This window comes from Cryptotermes secundus, unplaced genomic scaffold, assembly GCF_002891405.2.
Source record: "Cryptotermes secundus unplaced genomic scaffold, Csec_1.0 scaffold130, whole genome shotgun sequence".
Taxonomy (NCBI): domain Eukaryota; kingdom Metazoa; phylum Arthropoda; class Insecta; order Blattodea; family Kalotermitidae; genus Cryptotermes; species Cryptotermes secundus.
In genome coordinates, this window is record NW_019731216.1 from 155,859 (window position 1) to 172,707 (window position 16,849).

The 16,849-nt window shown below is 38.8% G+C and overlaps 1 protein-coding gene across 1 annotated transcript in view; it reads right to left on the reverse strand.

The window, feature by feature from the left end:
* The window catches only part of LOC111866410, a 19,988-nt gene extending 3,383 nt beyond the window's left edge, over positions 1-16,605 (reverse strand). The window contains exons 1-6 of the mRNA XM_023855331.2: positions 16,036-16,605; positions 10,158-10,473; positions 8,984-9,296; positions 5,573-5,778; positions 4,478-4,712; positions 921-1,102 (exon numbers count right to left, since the gene is read on the reverse strand). Of these exons, the coding sequence (XP_023711099.1) occupies positions 921-1,102; positions 4,478-4,712; positions 5,573-5,778; positions 8,984-9,296; positions 10,158-10,473; positions 16,036-16,190 (1,407 nt within the window). The 5' untranslated portion in view covers positions 16,191-16,605. The remainder of the gene's footprint in view (positions 1-920; positions 1,103-4,477; positions 4,713-5,572; positions 5,779-8,983; positions 9,297-10,157; positions 10,474-16,035) is intronic.
* Positions 16,606-16,849: the final 244 nt, after the last annotated feature.

Sequence of the window (16,849 nt, forward strand, 5' to 3'; positions counted from 1 at the left end):
CAATTTCACGCACACTCTTTGTTCCTTCTGGTCGGCCATCTCACTAATCGCCAAAGGGTTGAAACAGGAACGCACACAACAGAGCACCACAGACAAACCACTTAACTCAGACTGACGCCAGCTCACTAACAGTCGCGGGAGACGCCCAGCTAACACCACCTAGCAGCACAACTCATAACTACAAAGCATGCGCGCGCAACAGGTCGTTTCCAGTTATTTTTGGGTCCCCCCTCGTACAACAAGGCACAACAAATACACCTTTTCTTATGCAAATACATGGCTTTTCTGTTGACAAGAGAACATGGGGTGAAACGTTTGGCCAAGGCAAAAAAACTGGTCCAATTCAAGTCCACAGATTTCTTAAAACTTTTGCCCCCTATTAGAAAGTTTTAGCCGGTCACGGTAGCTGAGTGGTCTAAGGCACGTATGGTTTTTGCTCGCTTGGAAACCGGGATCGTGGGTTCGAATCCCACTCAGGGCATGGATGTTTTGTTTGTGTGTGTGCGTTTTTCTGTGTTTGTGTACAGGTAGAGGCCTTGCGACAAGCTGATAACCCGCCCAAGGAGTCCTACCGAACGTGTAAGATCTAGAAAAACCGAAGTGAACGGAGAAGTTCATGGAGGTAGGCCTCGGCCCACTGGGGCTGTAGTGCCAAGGAAAAAAAATTTGAAAGTTTTAACCATCTGTAGTCATAAGGTCATTATATGTCAGTGGCCAATGGAGATTATGAACCATCACCAACTTGAACAACCATCCTTTCCACTGCAGTTCTAGTCCACAGATAAAACCATGCATGTGTGGGCCATTCTTCTCCTTGTCAAATTAACAGTCCTCTTCACTGTATGAGCTATCTGTATTCAGTGGCAAGTTTTAAGTTTGAGATTTTACATCAAATGACGTTTTAACTGAGCCTCCCTAACCTGTGTTGAACATGCAGCAGCCGAATCTCCAGTTGAACTTAGTTTTCCCATCCAGAACTCATTACCAGGAAGAGCATTTCCATCCCATGCATATGAAACTACAAGAAGTTTTCCAGCATCTTCAGGTTCTGACAATTTTGAATGTGGTGGTCTCTTAGAAAAGAAGATGTGAATCCCAGGACCTGGAATGGAAGCACAGTTCAGAACAATGTATATATAAAATACAAATAAACAGACTCATTGACAACCACACTGTCAGACCTAAAAGCACATCATTAATGTTAATGATGTAACATCACTTGTAACTTATGACAGAGATTACCAGTGACAGTTATTTCAGCATTACAATGTTCACGCACATTTTATTAATACACAGCAAATTCAGTTTCTGATTTCAAACATGATAAGGGAAGAATTATCATCATCTGATTCAAAATTCTGAGAATTAAAAACATAAGTGAAGATTTCGGCAAGAACAGGATCTGAACATCTGTTCATAGGACCTGAACCAGCGTGCGGCATCTCAATTGGAGTGGCCAAGAAAGCGATCAGGGACTGGACAGATTGAAATCACAAAAAACACTGGGAATCCACAACTGGACTCAAACAGGCAAACAGATTTATATCAGGACCCTCTGCCAAAAGAACGAGGGACCTGTTGAAATTAAACAGAGATCAATTAAGATGGCTGATAGAATAACTTGCTGATCACTGCCACCTGAAAGGACACCTTTTCAAACTGGGACTGACAGATGACCCAACCTGTGAAAGATGCCTACAAGAAGACGAATCAGCCTCACACATCCTATGTGATTGTGAGGCTATAGCATAAGATTTCATCACCTGGGCCAGTTCTTTATGGAGCCAAGTTACCATTATGATACCCCCATAAATGAAGTCCTACATTTCATTCAAAGCGTAGGATTAATAAAGGGTTAATCCAAAGGGAAAGCACAATAGATTACTGAAGGTCACGATGCAAGGGCCAGATTTTATGGCCCACCGCTCATACTCATACTGGTGATTTCTAAGACAAGGATATGCAAGCATTTAGTAGGTGTACCAGATCTATCTATATTTCATCTTGCTGCATATAGCAACACCAATCTGAAAAAAAAAAAATTATGTTTGGTATTCATATATCATAGCTGAAAAAGTTACCAAACTGAACAAGATACATTTCTAAATATATAGGTTACTCCTGATTATCTGTGCTGATGAAGAGGAAAATGTGCATAAATAATTTAAAAAACATGGACAATGCCGGTCACAGTAGCCGACTAAGGCACGTGCTGTCTTTGCTCATTCGGAAGCCGCGATTGTGGGTACAGTCCCACACAAGGCATGGATGTTTGGTGTGTGTATGCATTTATTCTGTGTTTCTGTTGTCCTGTGTTTAGGTAGAGGCCTTGCGATGAGCTGATTACCTGTCCAAGGAGTCCTACCGTCTGTAAAAATGATCATGAAACTGAGAAATCAGCCTTATGCTCCAAAGTGGGAGCAAGAGGAGAGGAAAAAAAGAAAAGAACAGAGTGGGTGTATCATGGATGTATCAAGCTTCACTAATGAGACTCAGCTATCAGGGCATGCCAAGACAGTAAACTTGGCAAGCTCATTCTGTTTCAGTCTGCACCACGGGTTTCAAGTTTCTTATTTCTACTCTCACACCACAAGGGCATGACTTGAATTTCAAAGATGAGACTGAATACTCGACAGCAAATCAGAGGAAGTAGGAAGACTATAATAAAGCACACAAGATGATCACATGAAAGAACACAATCCATTTACATCCTGCCAAGGAGAATAAAAGTAAGGTTGACTAGCAGGCCAAACAGGAAACCAGGATGACAACATAGATGACAATTCTCACTGAGTTCCTTCCAACCTCCCAAAGGATGTTAATATGGGTGGGGAAAATGGCATCCATCAGTTCACTCATGGTTTGACTGACAAAAGAATGTAATCCTAATAAAAATAAAGATTCAACTCCATACAGTTTCAAGGTGTATTTTTGCAGCTGCTTTTGCTTTGTTGGTTTGGCAGACCAGTCAATAAACAACAGTTTGATTACCTTCAGGAGAGACCCACTGCAGTACCTGATATCGCTGAATCTGAAATGTTTGTTTCTAGCTGTAGTTTTTCAAATGGGACATGACACACGACCACATGGAAGACAACTGACTAACTACTTAACAGTTATTTCCGCCCTTTTATGGCAAAACAATAAGACATGACATTTTCCTTCACTTTTCAAACAATGATGACACTCTTTGGCAATAGTGACATGAACTATGACAGACTGTGGGAACTAAGACATACTCTTTACTTCCTGAATGCCAGATACTTGAAATAGTACACCCTTTTCTAGGGGAAGATAATTTTAAAAAATTGTGTATCCAAGGGATGCATATGTTTCAGAACAAAACTTTATGGATTATGTAACATATCTGCTTACACATACAATATGGACATCTATGTAGGGAATGATAGGACGTGTGACTGCGGACGTGACAGCAGTGTGAACAACTCCAATATAGTCAACAGAAAAAGTACAGGGATATAGATGTAAGCTATTTATGGACTACTCATAGTTTTCACCTGACTTATTCAACAATCTAACAAAAAAGAAATTCAACCATTGTGGAGCAGTCATTTGTAACAGAAAGGAATGCCACAGGGCTCTGCTTACTGCATACTTTTGGTTGGTTTCTTGCTCAACTTACTCTTCAAGCCTGAAGAGAGAAGCAACACTTTCCTCCAAAATACAAGTATAAGTGGACTTTTAGCAGATTTCATGGTATTACATATGAGACAGTAGTAATCTTCACAGGCTACATCTGCTACCTCAATCTTGCTGGTTGCTTACATGGCTTGTTCACTGACCCTGAAGGTGGAGACCGTACGTTTGTCCAAAACATCATTGGACTTTTACCAGATTATATGGCATTACATGCCATATCCCAGAAGAAAGTACCCATACAAATTTATTTTGCATGTTTCTTCAGGGAGATTCAGAGCAATACCAAGAAATGAGCTTATGGTCTGCCTTGCCAAGTGCAAGCACAATTGAAAGACCAGCATATGATCACCCTGTCTAAAAGGGTTAACAGGCACAAAAATTGGTTTAAATAATAAAATTATACAGTGTAACAATTTACATGAATCATCATATTGTCACATGTTTAGGTGACTAAGACGTGGGTGTGGATTAGTAATTGGATTTACTGGATCTTCACTAGTTGTAACCACAAATAACTGTAACACTTGCAAGATTACTATAACACAGAGTCTTCAGTTCACACATTAAGACTCCACAGGTCTACCGAAAACTGAACTCCTGGTGTTATTCTGTATACCTTGTTATATATCCTCCGCACAGACCATGCACACAAAAAACAGTCCTAATGTTGCATACGGAACACCATACAGGAAACAAGTCATGTGATTCCTAGGCAGAAGACATCATGGCTTGCCCACTTGCATCCCTGACTTAGAGGGAACATTGGTAGGAAACCGTATTTTTCAGGCCTTAGTAATTAGTACTGACTGTCATATACCTTTGTCATTTGGTTCTGTGATTCCTTTCCAAGTTTCAGCATGCATTTGTTCCTTAAACCACGCAAAATTGATATCTGACACGTGCTGTATAACTGGGAGCAGCCGGCGGAGACAGCTTGCAAACGCATCCAGGAACTCCTTCTCCTGATGTTCTGATGCACGCCACACACCAAGCCCAATCCCTACCACATGGATATAAGCTGTAGTTCCCTTGGAAGCTGCTCTGGCTTCTGCCTGTTTAAGCATAAAAAACAAGAGATTCATACATTTTCCAGTTTCCCTTTTCAAAATTCTCTATAAAATAGCAACGGCATATCATATTTGATGTTTACTGTATTATCTTCCCTTCCTCTTATTTTTTGCATCTCATTTGCATTAATAATACCAAGTTCTACTCATTCAGATCTTTCCCTCCAGCATGGTCCTTTCCAGGTTTCAGAAGGTTTTATGAACCCCAAGTGATTATGTATGTGCCATGTCCCAAAACTGATTTCCGTGCCTAATAAGATTAACTTCTCCCTCACGTGCATAATGCACATAATCCAAACAAATATGTTCATTAGTCAAACTGATTATTTAGAGGGTATAAACTAGTGGAACTTTATTACTCAATATGCTGAAAGATGTTTTGCAATGTAACTCTGTAAGGAAAAATTCCTTGCTGCATATGACTACACACAATATGAATGGCAGATATACATGAAATTATATCTAATACACTCAAAAAAATAAACTCTTAATAATCACTGAAGTATATTCTGGAAGGAACAGTGGCTATGTTGAAAATTCTGCAGCTGACTTTAATTTCATAATATGCAGGAACAAAATATATTAACATTCTGATACACTATTTTAGACATTTTTGTGATGATACCAAGGCACTCAACATCTTCATGTCCTCTTCTAAGGCTCAATATGGATATTTAACTAAAGAGTTGTGAGGGAGAGAGAGAGCTAGGCATATTCTTAATCCACTTAAGCTTTGTCAGAAAAGCCCACATTACCTTTAAAATCCTCATATAATTGCATTATATTCTAGATTTACATGAAAACTATGTGAGATAAATACAGATACAAACTCTGGTTGTTCTCACCTCCAATAAAAGTGTCTCAATGGAGACAGCGACTCGCTTCTTGTAAGCTACATTGTCAAAGAGTCGATCCTTGTTCAGCTCTTTATACCTACTCAAGGCAGCTCTGTTGCCTGATTTACGCACTTTGACAACATCCTCAAACAGGGGAAGGTGTGGTTTCAAGCCATAGAAATTGGCCCACAGTTGTCTCCAGGAATAAGAACGCTCTACACAGAAAAAATCATATGATTAACTACATGTTAGATAACACAGGCCTACAAAAAAAAATTTTTTTTTGGTGTCTAGGNCTGTATATATGCCTGCCTGTCTGCCTGTCACATTGTAGAGTTTTAAAAACTATGGTACCGTGGATACCATGCAGCTCAAGTATTTATGACCTTTAGAGCCAGGACAGCTCAGTCAGTATAGCAACAGGCTACGAAACTAATTACTGGGGTCAATTCCCAGCAGGGGAAAGACATTTCTCTCTTCTCCACACTGTCCAGACTGATTCTAGGGCCCACTCAGCCTCCTATCCATTGGGTATCAGGGTCTATTTCTCCACGGGTAAAGCAGCCACAGCATGAAGCTGACCACTCACCTCTATCTACAGCTTAAGTCAACATTGGAACTAAACCTCCACTCCCTCATACATCTTCATGGCATGGTGCTTAATTACTTATGCACAGGGACATTACCTTTACCCTTACCTCAGTGTATATTTAGTAAAATTACAGCTGAATAGCATTTCTGAAACAACAAAATTATTACACAATAAAAGAGATCATTCATATGCAAGCTGGATTTGAACCTTAAATCATACAAACAATCAAGCCTAATTTAGGAATTATTCCACTGGTTCCTCACCCACGTCACTGACCTTTCAATACACAGAAACTGTTCTTGAATTCTCCAGACTGGAAAATGGGCAAAATGAAAAGCCATTTCAGAAAGCAAGAGACATTACCCAAAGTGTGGCAGAATTAAACAATTTCCTGAAAGAAGAATACCAGAAATGCTCCAGTGAGTGGTAGGATCACTGGAACCCCTGTGATCAGTCAGGAGACAATTCTGAAGGGATTAAATTTGATTAATAGGCAAAGATTTTGGTGTTTACCCCCTCCATTTCCATATAGCGTCCTGTGACTTTATAATCTTTGTATATAAGAAATTTGTGGGTATGGTCTCAGACTTAAAATGACAGAATCTGAAATTCCATCACAAGGGACCAGGGGCGGCCCGCGTATAGGCACTGCGGAACTGCAGCACCCCCAATTTCCATTTGATATTATCAATAACATTTATATAATGAGTCCTTTTTTCTTTAATTCTTTCTTTATACTTGTACAATACAATATATAATCCTTAAGCTTAATGTCAGTAGCCAAATCTTTGTATGGAACTCTTTTGAGTTTCACAGTTCCAGCGGCGAGGTGTTCGTTGACTGTGCACATGTGCACATAAGGAGCTACACGTGAGGCTGCAAGGGAGAGGGAGCACTGCAGGAACGACAGTGCCGACCAGTGCCGACCCTGGCGTGCTGGTGGAAGGTAGTCTTTTTTTTACTCCGCGTATGTTGTGCTTAAAAAATATGAGTTAATTGTAGAATTAGATTATTATCCTGCTTCCAGCTATTCTATTTGATTCATTTTTTTTTCGGTTCTTTTATTTAACAGAAAACTTTAACCATGGCCTTGCATCCCCGAGAAATAAGTTCTGTGACTAAGTGAACTTCAACAGCTTAAGTTTTCACAACTGTCTCTCCATGAAAAAGTTGCAGTTAAGAAAGAGGTCGTTTAACACCTGATATTCTAATATCTCAGCCAGGCATAAGCAAGAACAAGAAATATATTCGTAGCTTTAATTCTGAATGGTACAAATGTAAAAGTTGGCTTTGCAGCTGTGAAGTAAAAAATTCACTGTTTTGCTTCCCGTGTTTGCTGTTTGGGGGTGATGTAACGTGGACAAAAGATGGTTTTAGAAATATAAACAAAATGAAAGAAAAAACTGAAAAGCATCAGAAGTCAAAGAAGCACGCTAATAATGTAGTTTCACTGTCACTTTTAGGAACCGTAAGTATTAAGGAGAAACTTAGTGAGGCATACAGACTTTCAATCGATGAGCATAATATAAAGGTTAAAAAGAATGGATTTCATTTTTAAATGAATAGATTAAGCTTGAACTGTAACAATTTAGGTTAAAGTAAGTAAAAAACGTTTGATTTTGTTCTTTTAGGATTTTATCAAGTTTCTGAATAAATTTTCTTTTTATATATGTTTGTTTCCTTTTATACAATTTTAAAACAAAGGCTACAAATTTTCTGGAGCAGCACCCCCACTAATTTTAGCTACAAGCCACCACTGCAAGGGACTAAACCAATTTCAGTCTTAGCAATCCTGAATACCAGTACTTTGACGAAGAAAGTGTGACAAAAGTAATGGAAAATAACATATTCATATATGTAACTGGATGTCCCAATAAATTCAGCTGTTTATAATGAAAAAATGAAAAATAGGAGTACTAGGAAAGTGAAATAGCCTGAATAACAAGTGTAGATCATCACGTAGATGATGGCTTCATATGGCTCCCTCTATTACAGGATAGGAAGTAATTGCATAAGTAACATAACTTCAACAGAGCTTTAGATTGAGGTCTTCTGGTTATAACACCTTGTAGTCTTGTATGTGGTTATCAAGTTTTGGAGAAAACTGCTATTCTCTTTTCAGAGCAAAAGTTAATTCTACTCTGGAAATGGGGATGTCCTGCTCCAGCACAGACCACATGGGGTATGACTGATCAATCATTTGAATTCATCCTGCTTGTTGCTGGGCCTTCCTTACAATGGTCTTTTGGTCTTTCAAGTTCTTTCACATTTTTTATTATGTTCATGGCCAGGTAGCAAGAACTGTCATTCCTTATGTGCCCTGGGCTGGGACAGGGAACAGTTTTATATGTAAATATAACTTGCAAATGCAGCAGTCATCACATCTACTTCCAATGACAGAGATAATCAGAAATACGGGACATGAACTCCACAATGACACAGCTGTCTGCCTGAAAAACTTCACTGTAATCACTCTGTTGTTTTCCCAGTGGACTAGTGGTTAATGTACTAGCCCAGTAATCAAATGATCCCAGGTTCAATCCCAACTGTTCCCTCTAATGCAGTCAGTACAATAGCAATTAATCACATGAAGATGGAAGTCGAGCAAAGTCCCGACACTTTGTATATACTGAATATGCCCCAGACATTGGGCAATGTCCCATGCAATATCAGTAATCCCCAAAGGCATTCTGTACATTGATAAGCATGCACAATACCTAACGCTCTTGAGCAGAAAACTGGGCTCAGGAACTGATACAAAATCTGTATGTCATGCTGACTGTGCAATATGAACAATGTCTGTCTTACATGCAGCTAGGTAAACTTGCCTTGTTTGCTATTTTCTTCAGATGACCCAACTCGGGAAGGTGCTCCATATCCATTCTCCTTAGTGTTTTGGGTCTTTGTTACCAGGACCTCTTGCCATTCCATCAGCCCAACTCGTTTTAAACGAGCTCCAATAAGACCAATGATAATACCCCTAGTTGTAAAGCTCTGTGTGTTCTTTTGGGGGACACCCTTGTTATCCCGTGTACCCTCATTGATGAAATAACTCCATGAAGATACTGATAAAAGTGCTGAGAGTTTCATTTCATCATAACTCAGACAATTTTCAAGAACTAATGGAGGCTTTTCATTTTCCTGCAAACAGTATCACAAAAAGTCTGCAGTTACAGTCCCTGGAAGTTTTGTAACAAAGTATATTTAATCTAATATTTTTCAATAAATCCAGTCACTTAATACCTGTTTCAATTAATACTGAATTAAACTGTGCCACTCTAAGGTGAAATAAGCACACACACATACAGAGGCATTTAATACAGATTTACTGTTCAATGGTCAAATCAATATATGCATGTCATGAACTACTTCATATAAAGATCAAATACCTTATTAATTATTCCTTTCGGGGTTTTCTTTGCCAATATGGCAACAATTACCACTGTTTGATCCCTGCAGAACAATAAATTCCTTTGTAATGTCAGTAATCTTTGCCATGTCCATATGCCACTGGTCTCATGTCTCTTACATCCAAACTCGTTAATTTGAATTAAATCCTATATTATACGATGAGAAAGAGAGAGTCCTTAATTTTTTCCAAGTTGCATGAGATCAGAAAGTTTCAACCTTGCAATGCAAGCTAACTCTGTGGGTACTTTAACTGCTTCTTCACAATATTACAAATCAGTAAGTACAGTAACAAATGTCTCTCTAAAGGTGTCTCTAAACCTAGCAGAAGCTTCTACTCGAAGTATAATTCTAGAAGAGAAAATCCTAATTGTAAAAGTTATCTAGCCTAATTTCTAAATAGCCACTGATGCTGACATGCCTCTAAATCCTCTTTCTCTTTCTCTTACACAAGCGCGCACACACACAGAGCCACTCACACTAAATGACACAACAATTTTCTACACAACATATATTTTGAAAGAAAATTTTCACTTCATATCTGTACATGCTCTATCTGTAGTGGAAGGAATTAAATTCTTTAAAAAAAGTTACCGATCCAACTGTTTCCCAGCCACTAATTCCCTGAGCTCCACTGACCAGAAGGTATTTGTCATTTTTGGCAAAGAATGATGCTGATCTTTTCTCTAGCAGGCGCTGTACAAAGTCAAGAATACCCATGTTGGCATACAATGCCCTCTCTGGACCAATTCCATGTTGCTTCTTATGCTCCAGAAAGTGAATGTAGAGGAACAGCACTGACTCATGCACTACAGGATATGTGGAATTTGCATTCTCCTCCAGCAACTCCTTTGTTACATGTTTCTGTCCCACAAGGTTAGAGCACCTTACTGTTTGGACAGGAAACTTCCTGGAACATGCAAATCATTTTAAAAATGTATGAAAACAAATGTCCCAACTATCATCTCATCTACAGTATGTTGGATCTGACTTTCCCACTGGGGTGGCTATCTTCTGGAATTTGACACCATGTAAAACAGTAGAACTTCAAGGGCACATTGGAGATATGCACTGTCTTTGTCTTCAGGTCAAAGAGTAAGCCAGACCAGCAACCATCATGATGGAAGCATAGCTCTGCTGGTTACTTGTTTTGCTTAATCTTTACCCTGAAGATGGAGGCAGTATACTCCTTTGAAACATCAGTGCACTTCAATTAGACTACATGGTGTCACATCCCACATGATATTGCTCTCTTTATGTGTAGTACTTCAAGAAAATGAATGCCTGAATTTAACCATAATCGGGTTAAATGTGACTGCCCCACGCCTCACCATCAGCTGCCTGCACTGTCCTTCAATTCATTGGCTGACATTTCATCTTGTACAATATAATAATCAATAATTTTTATAAGTTGAGGGATTTTGTGGCTGTGATTGTTCAGATTATGGTCTTCTGGAGTGTGACGCCATGTATGCAGCCTTGTAAGCAGGTAACTGACATTTCAGAAATGAAAGAACAGAGACAGAGCTACTTTCCTGCTCACCATTCCTATCACCCTGGACTGGGCTATGTTTTTTCTCACTCTTGAAAGGGTAAGTGATGACCTTCTTTGCAATCTGCCTATATATCCCAACCAATTCCACACCTGCAGACTTCAACTCTGTAGGTAGTGGCAACATTTTTTTTTCATTGGCGCTACAGCCCTCATTTGGGCCTAGGCCTACCTCCATGAAACTCTCTGTTCACTTCTTCAGTTTTACTTGATCTTAGACATATGGTAGGACTCCTTGGGTGGGTGATCAGCTCGTAGCAAGGCCTCTACCTGTACACAAACACAGAAAAACGCACACAAACATCCATGTCCTGAGTGGGATTTGAACCCACGATCCCGGCTTTCGAGCTAGTGAAGACAGTGCATGCCTTAGACCGCTCGGCTACCGTGACTGGCTAGGTAGTGGCAGCATGATCCTCCAAATTATCAGAATCTGCCTACAAAACTACTTGGTGTCACAACTCCAGAGATCATAATTTGAACCAGTAACATTTGTCCATGATTTATTTAAACCGTCTTGCAGTGCATACACTGTTTACACGGTTTAAATAAATCATGGACTTAAATCAGTGCAACAGGACGCTAAAATATAACATCAGTAACATTTGTTTGAAACATTAAATAACTTTTTTTTAATTTGTGAAGTTGGGAGCCTCTCTTACAGGTACCACACAATTTTCTTGCAAAGAAAAAATAACTTCACATCAGTACATAAATATAAAACTCATGTGCTTGCTTTATTCTGAGTTAATTAAATAAATCCTTAAGTTCTAAGACTGCTTCAGTACTTGGTGCTCTGCATCCTACTACAAAATACATCAAGTGATTATTCATAAAGTGGCACAAAATATGGTTTCATGCTAACAGGCAGACTAATTTGGGTGTATAGCATAATAAAAGCCTGTCTGAAATACAACACTTTTTAGTGTTAACCTCTCTCCCATTTCATCTTAAGTAATCTGATGGAATGCAGACAGACTGACAGATAGGGTTCATTTTGTTGGTACACTTTATATTTTAAAATCACCACTCTCATGCACTATATGTCATTTATTGCCTTTTTACTGAGCAAATACTTTTACATCCCCTGCATGTTTTGTTCATATGACGGTCCCACTGAAGTTGGTTGATGATTTCACATTTTACTCCTGAAAAAATTTTTTTCATTTCGTGCATGTGTACAAGAAGTGTAGAAAGGAAGTCTGTGATTCAGTTTGGAGGGAGGTATTGCACAATTTTCTCACTAAGTTTGGTATACCCATGACAATAGCTGGAATAAATCAATTATGTTTAAATGAAGCATCTGGTAAACTCTATGTAGGTACACATTTCATACACTTAATGTTCAGAATGGTCTGAAATGGCAATAAACTGTCGGATTTGCTTTCCAGCTCTCCTATAGAATACACCATTAAGATCTGAGAAAACCACGAAGGATGGAGACTGAATGGGGCATATCAAATACTCGCCTATGCTGATGATGTTAATTTAGTTGCGAAAAACATGACTACCATCAGCAAACGGACAAAAGCTCTGTTAGCCACCAATAAGGAGGTTGGTCTAGAAATATTTACAGAGAAAATGAAGGGGTATGTCAATGTCTCACCATTAGTAGGCAGGGCAAAATCATAAAACAAAGATAGTTAAATATTTCAACTCTGCCATAGTGGATAATTTTAAATATCTGAAAATGACACTAATAAATCAAAATTTCATTCATGAAGGAATCAAGAGCCTGCATTCAGGCAACATTTCTTGCCATTCACTTCATAATCTACTGTCTTCCCACCTTCCACCAAATAATGAAAAGATTAAATTACAGTTTTGCCTGATGTCTGTATGGGTGTGAATTGTGATTTTACACAGTGAGAGACAAGCACAGACACAAAGTGCTTGAAAACAGGGTGCAGTTGAGACTGTTTAACCTGGAAGGAAGTGAAAGGAGTATGATGACAAAATGCATAATGAAAAGCTTCACAGTCCATGCCAAATATTACTAGGATGTTTAAATCAAGGACAGTGAGATTGGCAAGACACCTAGCATGCATAGGAGAAATGAGAACAGTGCACACACTTTTGTTTCCAAAACTTGAATAAAAGACACCAACTGAAATACCTAGGTGCAGATGGGGGAATACTACAATGGAACATAACAAAATGGATTGTTAGGGTGTACACTGGATTCATTTGGTTTAGAATAGGGACTTGTGGTGAGCTCTGCTGAATACAGTAATGAACCATCAGATTTCATAAAAGACTTGCTGAGAAAATAGTAACTGCCCCACTGTGCTAGTGTACAGAAGGTTCAAACACAGATCACAATTTGATTTGTTTCATTTTGGTCCATCACACTAACAGTTACAATTATAAAAGACAAGTCCATCCAATGTGACTATTTCAGTTTTCTCACTTGATGATTCACTAGCCTTACATGTTTCGATCCATTTGGATCATCTTCAGAGGCACCAAACACTTTTTAGAAACCACTATCACAACAGTTGTCAATCAAATACACATGTAATGTCCAAGTACACAATGTTCCATCTATCACTCACAGCAGCCTTTCTGGTTATAGAAATATTTAAAGTTGTTTTAAAGTTTTAAAAACTTTGTTAAAAATTAAAATTCATAAACCATACGGTTCATGTCAATAACCTCTGTCGTCTCTCTTCAAGGTGGCCAACGTATACACAGCAGAGCGGGCCAAGAAATCATAATGGACAATATTAAGAATCTCCCTACTCAAGTTACATAGGTGGCACAACACTGGCCACCTTGAAGAGAGACGACAGAGGTTATTGACATGAACTGTATGGTTTATGAATTTTAATTTTTAACAAAGTTTTTAAAACTTTAAAACAACTTTAAATATTTCTATAACCAGAAAGGCTGCTGTGAGTGATAGATGGAACATTGTGTACTTGGACATTACATGTGTATTTGATATGACAACTGTTGTGATAGTGGTTTCAAAAAAGTGTTTGGTGCCTCTGAAGATGATCCAAATGGATCGAAACATGTAAGGCTAGTGAATCATCAAGTGAGAAAACTGAAATAGTCACATTGGACGGACTTGTCTTTTATAATTGTAACAGATCACAAAATTTGTATTCTCAGGTTTTTTCAGCCTGTGACTTAATGAGTAAATTTGGCTTTGGGCATTTACCTGTATCACCTGCTGAAACTGTTCCAACACTTCAGCATACATTTCCGTCACCATCTTGAGGGTAAATGTCAGGTGGAGGGGGGGAAGTGGACCAGCATGTTGCTGACCGGTGCAGAGGGGTCATATGGCTAAGATAAAGAGCTGAAGCTAGACTTTACTTGGTCTGTATCCATCCTCTCAGTTGAAGCTGAGAGGCAATTACAATTTTGATTGTTCTGCTGATAGTGGGGCTTACGTAAGATATGAAGCTTTCATGTCGAATAAATGTACTAAAATTTTCTCAGGCAATCAGCCATGTAAATATTGAATTACCATATACTCCTGGTATTTATACCACTTTGTCAAATTAAAGCTTCTTCCTGTTGGTGTACTATGCAGTAGAAAGGTGAAGTCAAACTGTACAGCCACCTATCCAACTCTAACCTCTCGCCCTGTTGCTTAACCTAGTGTCCCTTTGTCAATCTGATGTGAAGACCATGAAAGACATCTACTTTTGTATCAGCCAGACAAGTCAGTGGGGGCAGATCTCAGCACTGAATCACGCCACTAAAGTACTTGCCACAACATCAGCAAACACAGACAAACTTGACAAAGAAGCAACAGAAATAAAATTATGTCTGGACAACATAAACAGTGAGGAAGGGTTCAAACTCAGCAAAGTATTGAATCCAATCACCAGTTTTTTAAGGCACTTGAACACACATAGATCACGAAAATCCAAAGATGACACAGGGAAGAGCACGCAAAAAAGAAAACAAAATAGTCTGACAACAGGATAAGCAACATGGTGAAAGGTTAGAGTCGAATGGGTGACCCCACAGTTTTAATCCACCATCCTATTGCATAATATGCCAACAAGAGGAGGCATCGATTTGTCAAACTGGTACGAATATCAGTGATGTACGGTCATTCATCACATCAACCATGATGATCGAGAACAAGATCTACGCAACACTGGATTTTAGTTCATGGCTAATTGGCTGAGAAAATTTTAGTGCAGTATGCGTGATTGTTCTCTAACGGTTCAATTTTAACAATGTTAATGCTGCATTTTGTCTCAGTTATCGCTGATTTTGAATCATTATTATGTTCCAGTATTCTAGTGCAGATGTGACAGCTGGTTCAATCAATGTACACTTTGTGAAAGGTGTGGAGATCTTGCAAACATTAGGTACCCTGCACCTGTGGCAACCTGTTTTCATTGGCTTGACCCATACTCATCATTAATGCATGTGCTATGTGCTATCTGTTCACCTCCACACTCCTTATCACATTCATCCAAAAACTGTGAACCTCAATGTGTGCAGAAACATTGGAACAGCTTCGGTGTATGACACAGCTGAACCTTGAAATGTGAAATTACACAAAACAGAAATATAATCCAGTACATCATACTGTAACAATAAGAACACCTGCTGGGGCCAAGAATAACGGCAAAATTGGCAATTCCAGTTTCTGATTATGTAAGGAGAGGATTAATAGGTGGATATTCTTAATCAAGAGACATTTCAGAAATGTTACCTATCATCAAACCGGAAGGTCGCTAATGGTCGTTTGTGTTATCTTCCAGCTCTTCAAATACTTTGTTACAAGAATCACATTATGGACCATGCATACTGAAATTTTATACAATTGTATGCTAAATCTGAAAGCAAAATTTAACCTATGTAAGACTTCTTCAAAAATCTACCGGTCCTTCACCTTACGTTCTCCGCATTCATGCCCTGTTCGTCATATTTTGAAGTTGAAAATACCTGGGGAACTGGATACTGTTGTCCATTAGTTCTTTTAAAGTCGTGTCTGGGGGTAGTGTCACACCTACACATTCTTTAAAATACTTGACCACGGTGTCATCTTCCACAAAGGATGGCACTTCTGGTACCTCACAGTCTTTATCAGCAACCTCCATATCCTTTACTATCGTGTGGTGCAATACTTGGGCTTGTATCGGCCGATCCTGGATAATTCCTCCTAAGTACCGTGTCGTTTAAGTCTTCTACTCCACTATACCATTCATGAAGCATAATGACATGACGCCATAAAAATATTATCACCTAACAGCGATTTAATGTGAAATACAAAGTCCTTATGTAATATGTATGAGACTTCACTGTGCGATGATATTGCAATATTCCTTAGATAACTAACAGTTTACGTTTTTTGAGAATTAAGAGTAAACAATCAAGTGTTTTGCCCTTTATTTTTAACAACTTCAATATAATCTCATTTTTGTAGGGACATACGAGTAAGAAATCTCCCATTACTTAATCAAACGCTCGTATACTTTTCATTTAATCTCGAGACCGCTCCAGACCCTACTCATCTCTATTCATTATTCGTCTTTATTCTTTGGCTCACTGATCAAAACGATCAAAACCCACTCATCGGCGACATATTCAGATATACGGAGTTAACAGTTCGCTCACAAGATGGCAGAGGGCTACACTAGGCGAAAGATGGGTTGTTTGCGGTGTGTGTACGATGTTCTACATCAATATTCGTCACGCTAATATTTTGAATGTAACACGTGCCTGAAATGATATTGTCAGTGCTTTGCTTTTATTATAA